Below are 23529 nucleotides of genomic sequence, written 5' to 3'. Positions count from 1 at the left end.
TCACAGCTTCTTCAGACGGCTGTACATCTCCCTTTTGCTCTTTTCCCCTGCCCAGGTCCGGCTCTTGGTGCGGAACTTCTTCAGGTCTTCTTTGAAGTCCTCATGGTGCATGGGCCGGTAGCTGGGAGGCTCGCAGTGAGACTGCAGACGACAGAGGATGAGATGAGGGGCCCATGCCTCACGCTCCTAAGCCGGCTCTCCCCCCATCTGGGCCTGCGAGGCTGGGATGCGCAGCAGGGCCTAGGACCCTTCTTTGTGTGAGGCAAATCCCCAGACCCCGAACAAGAGACAGCCACGACAAGCACACGGATCTGCCCATCCAGCCTGGGTGAGGGGTGCACCGTGCTCTCCAGAGACCTTGCCTCACCTGGCATTTCAGGAAGAACTCCTTGTACCCGCCCTTCAGGACATACAGCTCCGGGTAGTGGAGTTTGGGATACTCGTTACCAAGCCGATCTCTCTCTCTCACGTACCGGCACCTAGCAGCGAGGAGGCAGGCCAGAGCAAGGTTAGCTCTCCTAACTTGGGGCAACCCGAACTAACGGTACGGTGAGCACAGCAGTGCCGAGCGAATACTCCTGACACACAACTTCTCACTTTCCCAGTCATTCTTAGAAACCAGCATTGAGCTGTGGGTCCCAGGCCACATGTGGTCTTTAGGAAGAGTTCATAGGGAGATGGATGGTCTCTCCCAAGCTGTCCTTCCTCCAGGTTCAATGGCCCTACTGTCTGGCCCCTGCCCAAGGTCCTCTATGCTACCACCCACACCTCATGTGGAGTGACGGCTCCCCATTGCAATCTCCGCTCACCACACCCTCCAGCTCCTCACCACTAGGGTCCCTCCCTCACTTCCTAACTAAGCCAGCTGCTTTCTTCCTGTGGCTTTTAAATAGGCAGAGCTTGGGATGCCTGGGTGGCTCAGTGGTTGAGTGTCTGCCTTTGGCTCAGGGCATGATCCCAAGGTCCTGGGATCAAGTACCTCAGCGGGCTCCTAATAGGGAGCCTGCTTCTGCCTCTGCCTTTGTGTGTCTCTCATGAATAAATCAAAAATTTAAATAAATAAATAAACAAGCCAGCCAGCCAGCCACCCAGCCGAGCTTGCTCCTGCCTCAAGGCACCTACTTGTACTCCTGCATGGAATACTAAATACTCTCACTAATACCCTCACCTGGCAGTGGCTTCTTACCTACCAACCCTTGGTACAAAAGCCAAAATCCTTACAGTGGCCCCCAACTGGGTACCCTGCCCCTGCCTCCTCCCCCATCAGCCTTTACTCCAGCCACTCTGGCCCCCTTGCTGCTCCTCCAAACTTCCTGGGAGCACCCACCTCTCATCTTATTTGTCTCTGAAATACCTTCTAACACAGAGTAGTTAACATATTATTTATTATATTTGTCTGCTCCTGCCCAGTATGAAATGCAAGCTCCGTGAAGGCAGGGCTTTTTGTTCTCCTACATTTTGCTGTTCTCCACAGTAATCAGAACACTATTTCGCATGTGAGAGGCAATGGGAAGTACCTGTAGAGTGAGTGAACGTTAGTCCTCACCCAAATCCTACCCCTTCATGTGATCACAGTTTTGTGCTTAATGTAGGACAAGTCCTTGTCCTCAGGAGGTTGGTGGGGAGACAAGTTCCTGTTGTAGTTATGTGTGTAATTCTATGTGTGCTAATGCAGCAAAACAGAAGCTGCTGATGAAGTCAGGTGAAGCACATGTGGGCAAATGGCCTTTTTCTTTTCTTAAAGAAAAAAAAGATTATATTTGAGGGACGCCTGGGTAGCTCAGTGGTTGAGCATTTGCCTTCAGCTCAGGACGTGATCCCAGAGTCCCCAGATTGAGTCCCACATCGGGCTTCCTGCAGGGAGCCTGCTTCTCTCTCTGCCTCTCTGTCTCTCATAAATAAAAAAAATAAATAAAATAAAATAAAATTAAATAAATAAATTAAATTAAAAAAAAAAAAGATTATGTTTGAGCAAGAGCATGTGCGAGCAGGGAGGAGGGGCAGCCGAGGGAGGGAAATAATCTCAGGCAGACTCCCCGCTGAGCATGGAGCCCACATAGGGTTCCATCTCACAATTTTAGCATAGTCTGACACTTAATAGACTGAGCCACCCAGGCGCCCCCGTGTGGCCTGACTTTAGAACTGGTTCAAAATGAAAAGTGCACAAGGATCCAGGCCTAGGGGCCCATGAAAAGTCTACCTTGTCCTACCCCAATCAAGGCTGCATTCCACCCTGCCTCAGCCCTCACCCCCGTCTCCAGCTGGCCCTCTGTACTCCCAGCACCTACCATACTAGCCAGAGACAGGGCTGGGCTGGAGAAGGCCTAAAGCCCTTGGCCACAGAAACTGATAGGTCAAGCCTATAAAAAGCCATACTCAAGGAAGCTGTTCATCAAATTGACTGCTTAATAGATAAGGATTTGGGCACACATCTGCTACACATGAATTTGAAATTTCACAAAAGTGAACATTTACAAGTCATGTGCGCAGGCTAAGGCATGGAAATGATTCAGGATGTGGGAGAGGGTGCTTGCTCGGTATACTGAAGTACGCCCTGAGGGTGAGCCATCCATTGCCACATCCCACCAGTCAACGCAGGCCTGAGCCGCAGAGCCCAGTTTCATGCAGTACTCACATGCGAGGGCCTCGCTCAGAAGAGAACTCGCAGTGGAACACGACAATGACACGCTTGCCATCGGTAGGTACAATGGGCTTCTTTAGTAAGAAGTCCTCAACCTCCTCTTCCATGTGCAAGTTCACTGCACCCTGTGAAGGCACCAGAGACTCTTGGAACCTGGGCATAACATACTTGCCAATGATTCTTCTGTGAGAGTCACCTATAATTGGGCACCTCATATTCTGTTATGACTATGGCAGACAGGAGTGGTATTTATGAATTCGGAACTTTTGAAAGCTACTAAGACACTGGCAAATGCTAATGTTGTATTTAATGTACCCTTTTATTGTATTTCAACACTATTTTATTGGTTAAAAGATGAAGTTGGCACAACCAATTACTTTTTTCCTGGGAAAGCATGACCCAACACCTGCCCTCCACCCTGCAGCTTAATTCAACTACAGACTTAGAGGCACCACTAAGTATGGCATAGATTAGGACATGTCACCAGACTGGCTTCTGGTCAGAAGCCTTGGGGTGCCCAGGCCTGGCTTAGAAATCAGTGGGCACCACCTAGAAATGCCCTTGATGGTGATGGTGTGAAGCAAAGGACAGGCAGCATTTGCTGTACAATGTGGTGAAGAGCAGTGTAGGGCAAGGGAACGTTCTTCAGTGCACTAGGAATCAAATTGTCTTTTAAAAAATCTCATAACCAGGGCAGCCCTGGTGGCTCAGTGGTTTAGCGCCACCTTCAGCCCAAGGCGTGATCCTGGAAACCCGGGATGGAGTCCCTTGTTGGGCTTCCTGCATGGAGCCTGCTTCTCCCTCTGCCTGTGTTTGTGTCTCTGCCTCTCTCCCTCCCTCTGTGTGTGTGTCTCTCATGAATAAATAAAATCTTTAAAAAAAAAAAAAAGAATATTATGTGTGAAATTAATATTAATATTAAAAAATTAAAATCTCATAACCAGCACATGAGCTATTAAGTAGCCAGGTGTTACCACCTCTTCCCTTTATTTTACGTTTTAATTTTATTTTATTTAAAGATTTTATTTATTTATTCGTGAGAGACACAGACAGAGTCAGAGACACAGGCAGAGAAAGAAGCAGGCTGCATGCAAGGAATCTGATCTGGGACACAATCCCGGTACTCCAGGATCACACCCTGGGCCGAAGGCAGATGCCCAAATGCTGAGCCACCCAGGTGTCCCTTATTTTTATTTTTTTAAAATAGGCTTCAATCCTGAGATCAAGACCTGAACTGAGATCAAGAGTGGGACGCTTAACCATCTAAGTCACCCAGGCACCCCGACCATCCCACACCCTTTTAAAAATCACAAATTCTGGGACGCCTGGCTCAGCATTTGGGTATCTGCCTTTGGCTCAGGGCGTGATCCCCTGGTCCTGGGATCGAGTCCCACATTGGGCTCCCTGCATGGATAAATAAGTAAAATCTTAAAAATAATAAATAAAAGAACCCATACCTTGATGTGGCCTCCCTCATATTCATACGGGTACCGGCAATCAATGATAACAAATTCTTTAATGAGGTTGGCAAACTTGCCGTTTAAAACAGATGCCATCTGTGGAGAGAAAACCCAGGAGAATCAACTTTGGTTGTCAGGAACAACTAGAACCAAATACCTCATGGGTGACAGGATCCAAAAAGATGACTTACAATTTCTGGAGAGATGTATTTTAAATCCTGATGCTTCCCAGCAACTGTATGAAAGAGATAACCCTTAAAGAAAAAAAAATTTTTTTTAAGCAAATCTCAAGGCTGATAAATGTAACAATTATAAGCACACCAGCAATTACTCATTAAGGCAACTGGCTGAATCAAGAGCTCACCCATCCCCATGGCCATTGGCAAGGTCATTATGACAAATATAACCAACAGTTTCAATTCAAGTGGAAGGTTCCACCAATGGGGACACAGTCTTTGCTCCTTCTTCCATTCAGATGGAGTTGTTGCCTATTTTCAACCCCCTTATGTGTCCCTATTTCTTCAAAACTCACCTGGCTGAAATATGAAATATGGCCCAGACCCATACCTTCCACAATCTTCTAGGTGAGACAACTCCCTTTTATTTCTTCCAGGCTGCTCACACTGCCCTCAATAAACTTCCATCTACTGTGTAGTCGACAGCATGACAGGTCTTACTGACCACAGGATAAGTTGTTTGAGAGAAGGAACTGGGACTTAATTTTGGAATCTTTGCTTAACATGTAATAGTGTTTCAACAAATGTTAGCTAAACCAATGATGCTCTGGTAGCCTTCACATCTATCCTATGTGTCTAAACAAGCTGCTACTGATACATTCCCTGTCCCACCCTCATATTTCACCACAGCCCAAAGACAGCTAACTCTTCCACTCAGCAAATCCATACATATCAGGCCATCAGCAGATCTCCCTCTGCACTCCCCTGAGGGCCTTCTCCTTCAAAGGCTATACTTCTCTGGACAACAGAGAAATTAAATTCATCAACCTTGGATATTCCAAGATAACCTTTGGATATACAATTGTGTAGTAAGGCTACAGGTTTATTCTTATTTCTTTGTACTTTACTGCATTACTATTTTTATAATCAGAGCCTGGCCTTTGTGTTGGAGTCAAGGTGGCTGGTGGGTAGCTTCCTACTTCCTCTGATTAGTACCAGTAAGGTCTATAGTCCCACAGAGACCAAGATACGTCTGATCATGAGTCTGTTTCCTTATCTTCAAAAACTTTAAATTGTGTCCCCTTAAGGGCATTGCCAAGAGCCACCGAGTGAGGGAGAAAGGCAGGGGAGCCTTCTAGGAAGCACCTAAAGCCCAAATTACCTAGTCAGAGCAGCTCTCCTTGCATCTACTTAGAATTACCTTGGAGAAGTCTCCTATAAGATCCCTTGGGTCATTATCCAAAATGTTCTCAATGGTCCCTTTCGGGGAAGATATCAGGGATAAAGACTGATGTAGAATCTGTAACAAATCAGAGGTAGAAAATGAGGCCAGGGTTTTGAATAGGACTTTTGAAAACATTCACCTAGAACATGTCACCAGGAGGAGAGTGACAGGGCAGCCCGGGTGGCTCAGTGGTTTAGCGCCTGTTTTCAGCCCAGCAGGGTCTGATCCTGGAGACCCGGGATCGAGTCCCGTATCAGGCTTCCTGCAAGGAGCCTGCTTCTCCCTCTGCCTGTGTCTCTGCCTCTCTCTGTGTCTCTCATGAATAAATAAAATCTTTAAAAAAAAAAGAGAGTGACATGTAAATGTCTATATTTAGCAAATAAAACATTTTCTTTATTTGATTGAAAAAGAGAATATGGGTCACTGGCTAGGTCTACTATTATTTTAGCATCTAACTGAAATGTTCTGAAACTAAGTTTTCCTTTTCTACCTTTTTTTAAAAGGGAAATTAAGGGGCACCTGAGTTGGTTCAGTCAATTGGGAATCTGATTCTGGGGTCCTGAGATCGAGCCCTGCGTTGGCTTTCCTGCTCAGTGGGGAGCTTCTTCTTCCTCTCCCTCGCAAATGTATGTTTTCACTCACTCTGCTCTCTCTCGCAAATAAATATTTTTTTTTAAAAAGAGGGGGAATTAAAATTAAGGCTGAGTCTAAAATAAGTATTTTTTTGCTCTATCCACTGAGGTACAATGAGCATTCCTAAAGGATACCATGGTCTCCAAATACTATTTTCCACTAAAAGAAACCAGGGCTTGGCACGGGTTTCTCAGCAGTTAAGTGCCTGCCTTTGGCTCAGGGAGTGATCCTGGAGTTCTGGGATCGAGTCCCACATGGGGCTCCCCATAGGGAACCTGCTTCTCCCTCTGTCTGTGTCTCTGCCTCTGTCTTGAATATATAAATGAAATCTAAAAAAGAAAAAAAAAAAAGAAAAAAGAAACTAGGCTTTGAGGGTGTCTGGCTGGCTCAGTTGGTAGAGCATGCAACTTTTGGTCTCGTTTTATTTATTTTTTTTGAAAGATTTTATTTATTCATGAGAGACACTCCCACACAGAGAGAAGCAGAGACGCAAGCAGAGGGAGAAGCAGGCTTCATGCAGGGAGCCTGATGCGGGACTTGTGATGTGGGACTTGATCCCAAGACTCCAGGATCACACCCTGAGCCACCCGGGTATCCTTCGATCTCCACATTGCGTGTAGATGACTTAAAAAATAAAATCTTAAAAAAAAAAAAAAAGAAAGAAAAAAGAAAAAGAAAGAAAGGAACAAATAAACCAGGGTTTTTGAAGTGACTGACTCCAGGTTGGGATAAGAAATGTATAATATAAACCTGGAATGCCTTATGATAGTAGCAAGGAAGCTATTAGACTAGTAGAGTGATGTCAAAAGGGTTAGTCATGGGGAGGTAAGGATTTCTTTTAAGTAGGACACAAAAAGCACTAAACATAAAATAAGACCGATTAATTGAAATACATTTAACAAGTCCAGAAATTCTGCTCATCAAAAGAACAGTATTAAGAGACAAGGCAAGCCAGAGTGAGAAGATAAACAATCTTTAAAAGAATCCTCTCTGGGGCAGCCCCGGTGGCGCAGCGGTTTAGCGCGGCCTGCAGCCCAGGGTGTGATCCTGGAGACTTGGGATCGAGTCCCAGGTTGGGCTCCTTGCATGGAGCCTGCTTCTCCCTCTGCCTGTGTCTCTGCCTCTCTCTCTCTCTCTCTCTCTGTATGTCTCTCATGAATAAATAAAGAAAATCTTTAAAAAAATAATTAAATAAAAGAATCCTCTCTGAATGTATACAGTACTTCCACAAATAAGAGATAACCCAATAGAAAAATGGGCACATTCACTTGGACTAGCAATACAGAGAGGGAAAATCAGGACCAAGAAAAATAACTATCAGGGAAATAAAAACTAAAACCGCAGACACTGTACACTCACCAGAATGGACACATAAAATAGATGATTCTCACAAAAGTAATGCTGAACAAGAGAATCCAGACATAAAAGAAATACATACAGTAGGACTTCAAGTTTATACGATTTGAATACAGGCAAAGCTCAGCTATAGCAACAGAGTTCAGATCAGTGTCGTTGAGGGAGAGAGCACAGGAGGGGCTCTGGGCTGCTGCTAATGTTCTTTCTTGGTCATGGTTGGCATTTACGGAGATATATTTATTTTAAAGAAAGGGAGCATGCATTTTGCCTTTCCCACAAGTGACCAAAGAGTTTGATGCACGGAAGTTTCTCTTTGAGGTACATTCTGCCAATAAATGAAGAATGACAGAACTTTCTAAAAAAAATTATTAAAAAAAAAAAAAAAAAAGAATGACAGAACTACAGGATCACTTTTTTGAAACCTTGGTTAAATGAAATCTAGGCAATCATCATCAATGACTTCCCAGCAATGTGTCTCCTGATCAAAGTAAACAAAATCACCCATGAGATATTCATGCCAAAGAAACTGAATCTCAATCTCATCAAGTCTTCCTAGTGTTTAGAGGTTTATGGGCAATAAAAAGGAGAGAAGACAATATTAGAAGATCCCATAGGACTGTGGGAACTTCTACAAGGCAACTGGCCTGAGTTCTTCAATCACTAAATTTCAAGAAGGAAACAAAAAGATGGGAGCACAGGAGCCCAAATAATAAGAGACCTAGTGACCAATCGCAATGCACAGATGTTATTTCAACCCAAATTTGAAATGCATTTAGGAGACCATTAAAAATGATACTGGGGCACCTGGATGGCTTAGTCAGTTAAGTGTCTGACTTGATTTCAGCTCAAGTCATGATCTCAGAGCTGTGAGATAAAACTGTGTCAGGCCTACTTAAGATTCTCTCTGTCCCTCCCACTGACTCTCCTTCCATAAATGAATGAATGAATGAATATATAAATGGGGGAGGGGGTAAATATACTAAATGTACATAGGTTTTTGCCCTAGCAACCCCATTTATTCCCCCCAAAATAAGCACGAAAGGACAGTGAATATTGTAATTGTTTATAGCATTTGAAAACTAGAAACAGGGAGGGACGCCTGGGTGGCTCAGCAGTTGAACGTCTGCCTTTGGCTCAGGGTGTGGTCCCGGGATTGAGTCCCACATTAGGCTTCCTGCATGAAGCCTACTTCTTCCTCTGCCTGTGTCTCTGCCTCTCTCTCTTGCTCTCTCATGAATAAATAAATAAAATCTTAAGAAAAAAAAAAAAAGAAAACTAGGAACAATCTAAATTTTAATCAACAGGATCATAACAAGGATAACAAGATCATAACAACAGGAACATAACAAGGATCCTCATGCAGCTATTTAAAAATTACAAAAGTCTGTTCCCCCAAGCCAAAGCACTGGGAAAAAGGCAGCCTATCAAGACAGAAAAGTTTTAGGCAATACCACCACTGTAGCAAAACACCAAGGGAAAAAGGATGGCCCTACAACACGCCTGGTCAGCAAGTGGGGAGCTTAGACTTCCAACCCTCGCCCAGCTATAATTAAGTGCTTAGTCTCCATTCCACTGGGATGGTGTCAGCAGAGGCCTAGGGCAGACCTTGAACTCTCACTCCTACCCAGCAATAACGACCCCACCCATTGTGTCAAGGGAGGCTGTGCTAGGGAATGCTTACCATCCCTGCAGTATCAGAGGCCTAAAACAGAAAATTTACATAGCCCAGAGTCTTAAATACCCAAAATACACAGGATACAATTGAAAAATCACTTGTCATACCAAGAACCAGGAAAATCTCAACCTGAATAGGAAAAGACAATCAATAGAGGCCAACACCACAACACAGATGCTGGAATTATCTGATAAGGGTTTTAAAGCAGCCATCATAAAAATGCTTCAATAGCCAATTACGAACATGTTTGAAACAAATGAAAAACAGTAAATCTTAGCAAAGAAGAACGAAATGGAAATTTCAGAATTGAAAAAACACAGTATCATTCTTCTTGAGCACAAAGGTACCTGCAAAACTAACCTCTTGGGGTTTCTCTGGACTTGCTACCTCTTCGGGACTGGCCCCAGCCATGTTCTTTCTCCGCTTCGTATTTCCGGGTAGGTACTCCTCCTGAGATCGGTCTGGTCTTTTTAACACTGACCGGGCGATGGAGCTACATGTGGAAGAAGAGTCAAACAGCTTGCATCGATTGCCCTAAGAGGGGGGGAAAAAAAGAGACCCATCTTCCATTAAAGCCTGCTATCTTGAGGGGTGCCCAGGTGGCTCAGTCAGTTAGGCAGCTGACTCTTGATCACTGCTCAGGTCATGGTGTCAGGGTCCTGGGATCAAACTCTGCATAGGCTCTGCACTCAGTGGGGAGGCTGCTTCAGGATTCTCTCTCCCTCTGTCCTTCCCCCTGGTTGTTTGAGCTCTCTCTAAATCAATCAATCAATCAATCAATCAATCAATCTTAAAACAAGTAAAAAACAAACAAAAAGGGCAGCCCTGGTGGCGCAGCGGTTTGGCGCCGCCTGCAGCCTGGGGTGTGATCCTGGAGACCCGGGATTGAGTCTCACATTGGGGTCCCTGCATGGAGCCTGCTTCTCCCTCTGCCTGTGTCTTTGCCTCTCTCTCATGAATAAATAAAATCTTAAAAAAAAAAAACAAAAAAAACTGATAGGTATTTCCCAAGCTTCCTTACTCTATACATAATTTATGTCTTTCAAGACACCTAGTAAGTTTAGTCAAAGCATTTGTACTGAGATAATCTATTTCCTCATGACTATGCACATTAATTTAATACTATAATTTAAGTGGTCTCAAGAGGATAGTTCATGGGCAGTGATAGTTTAAAAATCTAAGTATATCAGGGTGCCTGGATGGCTCAGTTGGTTTAAGCATCTGCCTTCGGCTCAGGTCATGATCACGGAGTCCTGGGATCAAGCGCTGCATCAGGCTCCCCGCTCAGTGGGGAGCCTGCTTCTCCCTCTCCCTGCCTGGTTGTGCTCTCTCTAGCTAGCTCTTGTTTCTCCCAAATAAATAAATAAATAAATAAATAAATAAATAAATAAATAAATAAATAAATCTTATATATATATATTATATATATATAATAATAAAATTAATAAATAAAATCTAAAAAAAAGATTATCAATTTCTATGTATACCTAAGGATATGGGGCTCTGAATTTGTACTGTGACAGTATCTAATGTTCTCCAGGCATTTGCACAATGTGAGGCTGTATACCTTGCTTCCAGCTTTGTTTGAAAATATCTCCGATGGAAACAGAAGTCTATAGGCTATATACTGATAGAAAATCTCTGAGTTACTGTTTGGCAAGTGTGGTGTTAGATGATGAGATACAAACACAGGAGAATGGGGATCCCTGGGTGGCGCAGCGGTTTGGCGCCTGCCTTTGGCCCAGGGCGTGATCCTGGAGACCCGGGATCGAATCCCACGTCGGGCTCCCGGTGCATGGAGCCTGCTTCTCCCTCTGCTTATGTCTCTGCCTCTCTCTCTCTCTCTGTGTGTGTGACTATCATAAATAAAAAAAAAAAAAAAAAAAAAAAAAAAAAATTTAAACAAACACAGGAGAATGTTAAAAAAAAAAAAAAAAAGACAAATAGTCTTCAGACTAAAGGCTTCATATTTGAAGTCTTATTCCAACTACCCTAGATGTTAGAGCTAGAAACAAATGCAGTCCTTCCCCTAATCAACACTCCTTACAAAACAAAAAACAAAACAAAACACTCCTTACTTTACAAATTGGGAAACACGTAGACAGATAAAGTGTATCACTAATGGTCCCCATTTGTGGGTAACTCAAGTGGGGTCTAAAACCCAGATCCCTAAGTCTTGTCATTCCACTTGCCCTTTGATTGTACTCACTTAAGGCGGCATAATTGAGGGCACACCTCTACCATCACAAATGCTTTGGAGAAGGCAGCAGACAGCAGGCTCTCTATCTACTAAATGCACACAGACACCCAACAAAATTAAGGACATATTTTAAGAGTGCCTCTCAGACTGACAACTTTGGTGTCACTCTCAAGACTTCTCCTTTACCACTATTAACCTAAATACCACCCATTCCTAATTTAGGATTCCTTCAATCTATTCCCTCCTCTCCCCATAATTCAGAAAAAGTCTTTAGCACTTTGCCAAATAGTCATAATCAGCTCCTGAGTGGCCTGTTTGTAACTGACTCCTCCTCCTTTCCAGTTAACAGTCACACTCACTGAATCTTTGTGTCCCTGGGGAAATCCATCCAAACATTTTAGACTGGCAGACAAGTGACAACTGTCACAACCTTGCCCCTGCCCACCGCACATCCCATTCGCAGCTTCACAGGGCTACGTGCAATGTCCTGAGATGAACTGTTCTTTCATAAAATATATCCTGCTCCTCAACAAGTCCCCACATATCCTGAGACCTTGGGTAAACATGCCATCTCTGAGGGATCGCCCCCCAACTTCAGCATATGGCTCTTTCCAGGATGATGGACATTACTGCCCTTAAAGTGTCCACAAGGCCCATCCATTCAATGGGATACACATGGCCCCATGCATACATTTAACAAGGCCACACATCCAGGGTAAGCTGCTGTCTGTTTCACCCTCTGGTGCTCCATAACTCCAGTACTACCCTGAGACCAAGACGTGGAAAAACAACCTACTCCTTGTTGTCTTACTGCTTGAAGTGTGAAGTTTTAATATGGGATCTGAATTAAACAAAGACGTAACTCAGGATGACAGTGGGACAAACCCTATCAACCTGGCTAGAGAAAGAAAAGTCTCTATGTGTGGGGGATCCCTGGGTGGCGCAGCAGTTTAGCGCCTGCCTTTGGCCCAGGGCGCGATCCTGGAGACCCGGGATCGAATCCCACGTCGGGCTCCCGGTGCATGGAGCCTGCTTCTCCCTCTGCCTGTGTCTCTGCCTCTCTCTCTGTGTGACTATCATAAATAAATAAAAATTAAAAAAAAAAAGTCTCTATGCGAAAGCACAGACTAAAAGTTCATCTACTGACCCCTCAAACTCCTGGAGGAAGCAAATATTAATGGCCACAGCAAGCACCCTGCCCCTTTTCAAACTCAGACCACCTCTTAGAGCAGGTCAACCTGTGGGAGCCTGAGGGGGGCTCTGCTCCAAAGGCGTAAGGTGGAACTTCACTAGCCACTTTCAGACCCTTTTCCAATGAAGTAGTCATCCAGGGATATGCTTATATCCATAATAGTTGTAACCAAATGCCTGAGTGAGTCAAAGGCAATTCTAACTTAAACTAGGCAAGAGAAACAAGTATCTGTCCTAAATACGAGCTGTGAGTAAGTCTATACAGGAGAAATGGAAAAACATAAAAATTATCTAAAATTTCAATTATCTACAAGTAATACTGTCAGGAGCTTTAAGCTCCGAAATAATCCTAAACTCCATATGGAAGATACCTGAAATAAAACAGAACCTTTGAGCAGGAAACAGAGATAAAATGGTGTTCCAAATGTTTGGCAGACTTTGTGCAAATGTTGAAAGGCAAGGACAAAACAACCAAACAAGCCTAGGAAAGAGGAGAGCCAGAGACCCAGGGAGAGAAGACAACCAGCTCCCCATCTTGCAAACAGGAGCTCTAAGGAGCTCAGAGTGCCCACGCAGGTGTGTTCCTCAATAGCTCCTGAGAGGGATGCTGTGTTCTGAGGCCAAGCAAGGCCCCATCCTGCGAACTCAAGCCAATCCCCAGACTAACCCATACCTTCACCTACAGCTTAGAACGCAAAGGTGTCAATCACTGCCACTTGTGAGGAATTCAATTTAGCAGATATTTTCCTGAGATATTAAACTAGAAAGTAAGAAAGAGTTGTATCGATGGGACATTGTATCGATAGGACATTAATACACACACACAATATTAACTTGACCAAGAATGGCTGGGATAAACTAGAAATTATCAAACAAGAACTATGTGTATATATATTAGCCAGACTTCCTCACATACCAATGAAGATAAAAGAAAACTTGAAGAGCCAGCGTGTTTTACAACACCAGAGAACACTAGTGACCAATCAAGTCAAAGGGAAACTCATAAGCCCAAAGACAGAATCTCAGATGAAACCCTGTGGTGATATGGACAGAAGGATTAGTTTTCCATTTAGTCTAGTCCACTCTGTCCCAGAGGCCTAATTACTCAAGGCTCCCTCCAGACACACCAGGACAACTTACAAGGTTTGTGGTTCTTCTCATGACAAGGGGAGCTGTCCAGAGGCTTGCCATGCATGACGGGGTCTCTTCATCATTCTAAAAGAGAAAAGCTATTATAAAGAAAGATTCAGCAGTGGGACGCCTGGGTGGCTCAGCAGTTGAGCGTCTTGCCTTTGGCTCAGGGTATGATCCTGGAGTCCCGGGATGGAGCCTGCTTCTCCCTCTGAGAAGTATCAGACAGGCCTGGATATGAAACCTCTAATGTTCACTCCTCCTTCCCACTCCCCAGTATGTTAAGGTCAGAAGAGCATCACATTTCACAATTCAGACATCTGAATGTAGCTACAAGCATCCCTTCCACCCTGAGGGTACACGAGGAGGTAGGTAGCCTTTGGCCCTCCTGTGTTACGCCAGCTCATCCTACGTTTCTCTAGTTCCAGGTCTCTTGCACAGAATAGACTGTCAACTCCATCGGGGTAAGAAGGATCCTCTCAGGTCTTCTTTTGTTTTTTTTTGTTTTTTTTTTTGTTTGTTTTTTTTTTCAGGTCTTCTTTTGAAGAACCACCCCCACTCCCACCCCGAACTGGGAGCAGAGTCTCAATAAATTCTCACCAAATGAACAAAAATATCAGTCACCTCAAAGCCCTGGGGAATTATTGTTCTTTCTCACATGACTTCTCCAGGGTACTTAGTGGAACGAGTAAGAACATACATACACAACACACACACACACACACACACAGCACGTAAGAACATACACACACAACACACACACACACACACACACACACACACACACACAGCACCTTTAGATTCTCTCCATCAAGAAGGTCCATGAAGCCATCATCCTCATCAGACAAAGTGGCCGTCACAGGGGACTGGGGCATAAAAAGAGGAAGGAAATTCCCTGGCTCGCTGCCATCTCTTTCATTGGAGGAAAGCTGGAAGATAGAATTCACAGCTTGTTAATAATTGATCAGATTGGATTTCCTTGGATGGGTCACTAGATTTTATGAGGAAAACATACTGCATTTATTAGAAGTAAAATTTTACTCAAAGAAAATGCAGCCTAAGGTGTTAAAGGATTTGATGTCTATACATGGTCCTGAGTAAAATCAGGCCTGGAAGCCTTCACAAAAACCTCTTCTCAGAAGCAATGCACCTTACAGTGGGATCTGGGGAGAGCCTTTGATGAAGAGCAAAGTTTGCTGTATCAGAGGACTATAATTGGTGAACAGTGATCAACAAGCAGGTTGTGATACAGTAGGGAAGGGTGAGAAGATAATCTCTGCTCACAGAGCATCCTGGAGAATGCTTATGTAACTTTAGCTCCTACGGAAGTAAAGGGTGGCCTCATTCTAGAGAGTCTATCCTGGTCCATTAGACTTGGAATTTAAATGACAGGTGCGGGCAGCCCAGGTGGCGCAGGGATTTGGTGCCGCCTGCAGCCCAGGGCATGATCCTGGAGACCCGGGATCCCACGTCGGGCTCCCTGCATGGAGCCTACTTCTCCCTCTGCCTGTGTCTCTGCCTGTGTGTGTGTGTGTGTCGCTCATGAATAAATAAATAGGGATCCCTGGGTGGCGCAGCGGTTTGGTGCCTGCCTTTGGCTCAGGGCGCGATCCTGGAGACCCGGGATCGAATCCCACGTTGGGCTCCCGGTGCATGGAGCCTGCTTCTCCCTCTGCCTATGTCTCTGCCTCTCTCTCTCTCTGTGTGACTATCATAAATAAATAAAAAATTAAAAAAATAAAAATAAAAATAAATAAAAAAGTCTTTATAAATAAATAAATGAATGAATGAATGAATGACAGGTACTCAGTTTTTTAACTGAGGAATTACTGTGTGCTGGCCACTATGATATCATCTTAAGTGCTTAGTCCCAGGGGTGCCTGGGTGGCTCAGTGGTTGAGCATCTGCCTTTGGCTGGGGTCATGATCCCAGGGTTCTGGGATTGAGTCCTGCAGCAGACTCCCTGTGGGGAGACTGGTTCTCCCTCTGCCTATGTCTCTGTTTCTTTGTCTCTCTGAATAAATAAAATCTTTAAAAAAAAAAAAATGAAAAAAACCTCACAATACATTGAGGGGAGCTAATCCTTTTCTATGTATTTAACAAATCAGGAAACCAAGAGGTTACCAAGATCACACAGGCTCATCTGTTTGACTCCAAAGCCCACGCCTCTCTCCCCACTACATTTTCTCCTAGGAGAACCATTTCTGGAATAAAAATAGGGGAATCTCAAAAAGCAACCCTATGTTGTTGTTTTGGGGGAAGCCCCAACATAAAACTAATATATATTTAATATAGGAAATTTAGAAAGATGGCTCATAAGTCTACCATCTAGACTTAAAACATTAATACAAACATTGCTGATAGTCCATTACATCTTTTCCAGGTGCTTCCCAAAATCAGGAAAAATGATCAGTTATCTTTTTCCACAGTACGGAAGCAGTCTCAACCTAAGTCCTACAGAGAATCCTTCAGACCCAAATCCCTTTGTGACAGGATGGCATTAATCCTCAAGTTGCCCTCTGGTTTTTGGAGTCAGTTGCCCACCTAGTGAGAAATCTGCTCTGCAGCTGGCCTACTCTGGTTCAGGTACCAGCTTGTTTCACTCACGGAAGCTCTAGGCTTCCTTTGATTCTCCACAAATGTTCCTGAGCGCACTCTGGGGATGGTGGCAAGTTTTAAACCAGCAAACCAAGGGGCGGGTGACTTTATTGTGGGACAATATCCTCTGAAGGCTCACACTGTAATACTATTATTTGTGACCGAGGTTCTGGTATCCCTAGTGCACATGTGATACAGCAAATGATGGACAAGTCACCTATAATTAGAGATGGCCAGGTGACCACAATAAAACCCAATGCAGCAGTCTTCAAGAGGCACACTAAAGATATTTAGTTTTGGATACCCAGTGCTTAAAGAATTACTGTGTACTTAGGAATCTGGAAATTTTGTTAAATCCTAGTGTTCTACCTACGTGTGTCCTTTTGGCAAATCAGCCCAACCTCCCTGACCAGACATCCCCAATCTGTAAAATGGGTTAACACCAGCTACTTCACAGGCCTATGAAGATTAAAGACAGGAACATATATAAAAGTGCCTTATGCAAATGCTAGACAGAGCCATGATACTGGGTGAACATGAACCTCAGACCACAAGCCAGACTGTATATTTTCACATGCAAGTCCCCAGGAAAACCTGGAAACCAAATGTGGCCGTTTCGTTCAAGTTGGGCCTCTCTAGCCTTCGCTAGCAGATCACCAGGAGGCAGCTTTGGAAATGGTGATGCCTCTTTTTGGCAAAAAATAACCCTGGGGTAGGTGGCCCCAAATACTGTCAAGTAGCCCAGAGGTAAGGATTCACTAGAATCCTTAACAGTTCTTAATAAGCCACTTTTGGAAGAAGCCAAGTACTGTCCCCGAACACCACCATGTTGGGAACCTCTTAGCACTCAGGAGGCGCTATGAAAGAGCAAGGTTCGAGACACAGAATTCCACTGTACACACATTTAGAAGAAAGACTCAGGATGCCTGCAGATTATTTCCCCAGGATTGACAAAGTTAAATATTCCTTGCTCAAGTTCCATATTGCATCTCTCACTCTGCTTCTGTCTGCTTTCCAGGCACATCAAAACCACCAAAACATGTGACAGTCTAATTTCAAAAGTCAAGGAAAAGACAACAAGAGCTACTAGAGTGTCTTTGACTCCAGGTGAAAGTGAGTGCTTTAATTCTGTTCCCACCAGGAACTCCCCCATGAAAGCCAGAGCACATACCATCCGAGCTGGGGCAGAGTTCTGCCTCTGCGTGAAGAGATCTTTACTCTCCTCAAGTCCATGAGAGTGCAGGCAGCCACGAGATGCTGGTCTTACTGGCTTCTTAAACTCAAAGGCTTCCTGCAAGATAGCAGTCAAGACATCTTCCACTGTCCATGAAAAACCAGGGCCCTAACTGTAGCTTGGGTGAGAGTCAAGGGAGCAGGCACTGCTCACCTTTGTAACTGCCTCCAAACTAAGGGTTTACCCATTTCTGAGCTTCACTCAAACATTGGATCGGTGTCTACGATTTTCACACATCCTGTCAACAGCTAACTCCTAAGGCAGCATGTTTTTCTCTCACCACAAAGACTATTTCCTGACAAAAACATAATTATCTTCCAAGTACACAAAGCAACAACTTCCTCAAATCCAAAGCAAAGTGCTTCAATATTATTGCCTGTGAATGGGAGTCACAACTTTTCACTCTCAATTTGTTTCAAGATATTTTCCACCTTCTTCCTAACCAACAGGAGGTAATTATTTTCCACGTATAGTGATTGTACTCCATACTAGAAGCAATGGGAAATTTAAAAAACTGTTTTACTCACAACATGAATGAATCAATCTCACATGTTGAGTGAAAGCCAGAAGTGACAGAAGACATTCTGTACGATTGCATTTACTTTGAGTTTACTTTTTATTTTATCTATTTTTTTAAAAAAGATTTTATTTATTTATTCATGAGAGATGAGAGAGAGAGGAGAGAGAGAGAGAGAGAAGAGAGAAAAGAGAGAGAGAGAGGCAGAGGGAGAAGCAGGCTCCATGCAGGGAGCCCAACATGGGACTCGATCCCAGGGCCTCCAGGATTACACACCAGGCGGAAGGCGGCACTAAACCACTGAGCCACCCAGGGTGCCCCTTACTTTGAGTTTAAAAGCACTTATAATCTCCCTACCCAAGATAGCCACTTCACTTGTAAGTGCTCAGAGTGGTCACAGGCTAATCTCAGAGTATCTGCATGCCGACACAGCACTAAGTACTTCCTGTGCATTAACTCATATAACCATCAACTACAACCTGATCATCCCCATTTTACAGATGAGGAAATGAGGTCTTGCAGGTTAAATGAGGTGCCTAAGATCACAAGAGCTCTTGAACTACCACCTATGCTATTCCCCTCTCCGGAACAAAGTTCCAAGCAAGCAACCCTGGGAAGAGCCAGGGGCAGGGGAAAAACCAGGCAGCAGTACAGCTTCAGTGTGTTCAGTAGAAAGCACTATATACACAGAGGCTGAGGCAGTGCTCTAAGCACTCAAGGCAGGAACTCACTTTCATATTCTCCCTCTGAACACCTCACAAGTTGCTAAGGGAATCAATGGGAGAATTTATGGAGGCAGTAGGTTGTACACAAAGTCTGGAAGATGATGATTATGAATTGTGGCATTTTAGCAGGCAATGGAATACAGGACGAAATCGACATAGGATATAGAGAGAATAAAGGCCAGAAAAAAGTTGAGCCAATTCACTGAACTGTTTTGGATGCCTACCCTGTGCAAGGCACCTGGCAGGTATGAGAGAAAAGCCAGGTCGGGGTGTTCTTTTGGATGGAGCATCACAAGCTCACCCTCTAAGCAACTAGTTCAGTTACTCTGATTCCCCGAGACCTGTTGGCCCTGTTCTTACAAATACTGCCAAGAAGCCTTTCCCTAAGCTTACAACTCACGCCAGGGTGAGCACAAACAAGCAGGGCCTCGAGCAGACCCTTCTGGATAAGGGCATTCATGGATATAATTACTCCTAAAGGTACCATCTGAGCAACTCCTCCCTGCCAGGAATCATTTTAAATGCTTCATATACATTATCTTATTTCATTCCATAATGCCCTACAAGTTACTGCTACTTGTATTTTACAAGCAAAGAAATGAAGCCTAAGAAGAGGTAATGTGTCAAAGTCACACAGCTAGAAAGCAGGATTCAAATCTAGATTTCTCTGACTGCAAAGACCATGCATGACTTTGGTGACAGTCTAGTCTGCCAGAAAGCAGCCCAGCCACACTCCTCTGTAAGCCACTGACACTTGTGGCTTTACCTCCATCTTCTGTTAGTATATTGATGCCACTCACGTTTTCCTTGTTCTCATCCTGGTCCATCAGCTGAAAAACATCATGGTCAAGAGAATCAGAATGGCTCCTTTTCAGGGCTGGGCTACATCCCAAGAGCTTCTGCTGTCAAAATGGAAAAAAAAAAAAAAAAAAAAAAAACGACATTGAAAAAAGGGTACGTAAATGACAATTCAATGAAACTCAGGTTCAAAAGAAAAACAAAAATGGCAGTGGTGGGAGGGTAGGGTTTAGCTCCTCATACACTGCAGGAGGGAACCAAGAAATGTGGCCAGGGTTCCACACTGTCACAACATGGAACAGAAGATCCTGCTACATGGCTTTCCATCCAACCTCACAAGATAGGTCTATGGCCTTCTCAGCAGGGATTTAGGGTGCCAAGTCAATCCCCAGACATCATTTGCAAAAAAAAGAATGCTTCCTGTATCTAAAATGGTAGTCAGAACTGAAGGTGAGTTGCTTATGTGTTTTGAGTGCTACAAGACTAAAGAAAAGTAGTCTTTGCTGTCCAAGTGAAAGTCTACCTACTATCAAGGTCACCCTGACAGCTAAGGGAGATAGATAATACTAATTAACTCAAGATAAACAAGAGAATTAACTTACAGGCAGGAAACTTATTCTCCTCATGGGATTTTCAAGGCTGCAATGAGATCAGAAGATAAACAATGAGACTAAAACAAGAGAAATATTAGCAGATGCAGTGTCTAGCCTATAGTTTGGGGAGGGCACAAACATTCCCATTTTAGGCAAGATGCAAGTACAGGTTTCTGAGACTGTCCTGTTCTCACAAGCACCCCAACATTACTGGGCTTCTGGGTAAAATGAGCAAGCCTGGTCTTCTTTTAAAGGACGGGAAGTCTTAAAGACTACTAACACAAACTACTTTCTCTAAAGGCAGACTTATTTATAGGATCCAGAAGTTTTACTAGGGTTAGCTAAATCCAGGGCTCCTGTCCAGAACACAAAGAATTTCAATAAAAAATTAAGAAAAGTCTTTTCTAAGCACAAACTTTAAAAAGCAGTGAATACGTACTTTTCTTTACTGTCCAAGGGCCCAGGAGAATCTAGACAGAAGCCTGTGGAAATAAAAAAAACCTCAGGAAATAATACACAAAACACCACTTTGTCATTAAATAAACAAAAATACTATTAGTATTTTCTTTAAGCCATCAATCAACTCACACCTTGGACTTTTGCCAGAATTAAAGTGGTGTCTCTAATTGTCAAAAACTTCATATTTGCACAAGTCTCAACATTTTCATAGTATATCTTCTACCAATCCCCTTTACCTATTTGCAAATACCATCAAGGGAACAGGATGTGAGAATTAAACATAATCTTCTAATGAATGGTTGGTTATTCAAATAGAGATTACCCAGGTAACTTTCTGTGAGTTCTGACTATGGAAAGAATAGGTAACTGTTTTCTGGAATAGTTTTGACTTCAAATATTTTATCTTGTCAGATCATATGTGTAATTTGGGTTTTTTCTTTTTTTTTAATTTGGGGGTTTTGAAAAATACATTTATCAGTCATGTGACAAACAAGCCAAGTATTCATGGCCTTTAACAAAATAACACCAAGTAAGGTGCTCATCTCACCAAAGGGAGCAAGGTGGAAGACACACTGCTCTCAGTATGGCCCAGACCCACGAGTGTGCCTACTGCACACCTCTCCTCATGAGATCCACATAACTTTGCAGAAAGTCAAGTGTTAGCTCTGATATTCTCATTTGCCATGCTGCCACAAGAATCCTATCCCTAGTTCTTAAGAAGTTTCCATTTTAAGATCTTTGCTCTTGTAGTTCCCTAGCCTAAAGCATCTGTGCAAATATAAACCCTGCAGTAGCATGAAGTTGTGAATTAGAGTAAAATGCACTGGGCCCATCTCCTCCACCGCAGGCTCACTGAAACAATGTCATCACACTTTCAATAATTTGGCCCTGCATTTCAACCAATACACCTTTCTGGTCTTGGTGTTATGGTTCATTGTACCCACCTACTCATCCTCAAGATCAAGCACACTCTACCTCCATGCAGACACTTGACGCTGGTTTCCTCCATAAACTACCATAGGGCCTTATCTGGCCTATTTTAAGGGTATTGGTTACTGAATGCCATGACTCTGATTTACTGTCTCAGGTAGTCACCAGACTAAGTTCCTAGGTGGGGCACACGTTCACAACACATTCCAAGTTTTGATCCTCACACAGTAAACACATAATAAATGGTAGAGACTAAAGGAATACCTGAATCGGTTGACTCAGAAGAGCCCATTCTCTGCAGACTGCTGTTTCTCACCTCCAGCGCCTGTTCATATTCACTGAAAGCAAGAGAAAGAACTCTATGTAATTTTTTTTTTTTTATCATAGTCACAGAGAGAGAGAGAGAGAGAGAGAGAGAGAGAGGCAGAGACACAGGCAGAGGGAGAAGCAGGCTCCATGCACCAGGGAGCCCGACGTGGGATTCGATCCCGGGTCTCCAGGATTGCGCCCTGGGCCAAAGGCAGGCGCCAAACCGCTGCGCCACCCAGGGATCCCTATGTATTTTTTAAAAAGATTTTATTTATTTATTCATGAGAGACAGAGAGAGAGAGAGGCAAAGACACAGGCAGAGGGAGAAGCAGGATCCCTGTAGGGAGGAGCCTGATGTGGATGGATCCAAGGACCCCAGGATTACAACCTGAGCCAAAGGCAGAGCACCTCAAGCACTGAGCCACCCAGCTGCCCCTCTTTCTATTTCCAAAACATAACTACAAGTACACACAGGAGACAGGCCACGAGGTTAGGCAAGTATCCAGGCTGCTATCAATCATCTACTTCTGGGCCACATCACAGAACCCACTTTGCCACCCAAAACACTCAGCACTTGAAAATAAAAGATGCAAAAGTGGTGGGAAGGCATGGCCTGGGTTACACTGTAGGCAAGAGGACTATGATGCTGGAGTATTTTCTGAAGGGAGAGCATGTGTTCTAGCTCCTAGGATGAAAGATAAATTGGACAAGTTCCTGCTTTTCAGAGGTTAGAAATGTACAAGACATGTGCTTACAAAGAAAATGGGACATCCAAAATCGAAGGGAAAGCAACCCCACCAGAAACACCGTGATGCAGGTTTTGCTAGAAGGAAAAGTCCAGGGAGCTTCTGAGGATGGAGAGTTGAATAAAAAGGCCTTGCCTTAGGAAAGCAGGGGTGGACATCAGGAATGTGCACGTGGTGAGGAACGAAGAGGATTTTGCACAAACGACAGGAAAGAAAATGCCATGTGTCTCTGTAGAGAAGGAACAAAGCTCGCAGGAAGCTAAGATCCTGCGAAGTGGTTCAGGAAAGGGTGGAAGTGAGGCGCCTGAAGGGTCTGCTTTGCCCTCTTGGGGGGAGATTACAAAGAACTTCCCTGGATTGGGACAGAAGGAGAGTACAAAGCAATCTGAAATGGGTAGCCTAAGTGGGGACCCCGGGCCGACCCCACCCCCTACCGGGCCCGGCTCGGGGCTGAGGGCGGCCCTGGAGGGTCCGAACGGCCTCTCCCGCCCAACATTCCGCCTGGGGGGGAGGGTGCACATGGCGGGCCCCTGCTCAGCGGGGCGGCCCACGAGCGGCGGGCAGGTCTCGCCCCGCTCCGGACCCGTTTCCCAGCCAGATCCCGCCCCCGCCCCACCGAGAGCCATCTGGGAGCCCAGCGGCCTGTGGCACCGCTCGCCAGTCCCTCCTCACCTGCCTAGTCCCTGCAGCTGGTCCATGGTGACCGTCAGGCTGGTGACAGGCGACAGGCCCCCCGAGGCTGGCGCGCCGAACAGCGCTTTCACGACGGGCTGCGGCGCGGGAGGCGGGCTGCAGGCGAAGAGCAGGCGGCGGCGGTGCGGGGGCTCTGGGCCCAGTTCCATGGCGGCACCCGGCCTCCCAGGGCTCCCGCTCCCTCTTCCTCCGCCTCCGCCGCGCCGCCCCGCCCCGCCGGCACCGGCCTCGGCCGCGCG

At 44.7% G+C, this 23529-nt stretch overlaps 1 protein-coding gene across 1 annotated transcript; it reads right to left on the bottom strand.

Annotated features, from left to right (window-relative positions):
- On the bottom strand, nt 1–23439 carry CDC25A (cell division cycle 25A). The gene is given in 15 exon segments (NM_001145215.1): nt 1–141; nt 368–479; nt 2636–2766; nt 4099–4197; nt 4293–4355; nt 5479–5577; nt 9527–9700; nt 13698–13772; nt 14483–14617; nt 17458–17577; nt 19563–19664; nt 20163–20199; nt 20593–20635; nt 21807–21880; nt 23270–23439. Coding segments are annotated over 15 exon segments (1575 nt in total).
- Nucleotides 23440–23529: the final 90 nt, after the last annotated feature.

Source organism: Canis lupus, chromosome 20, assembly GCF_011100685.1.
Source record: "Canis lupus familiaris isolate Mischka breed German Shepherd chromosome 20, alternate assembly UU_Cfam_GSD_1.0, whole genome shotgun sequence".
In the NCBI taxonomy this organism is placed as follows: domain Eukaryota; kingdom Metazoa; phylum Chordata; class Mammalia; order Carnivora; family Canidae; genus Canis; species Canis lupus.
Note: the sequence above shows the minus strand (reverse complement) of the source record. Positions and strands in the feature narration are given on the sequence as shown.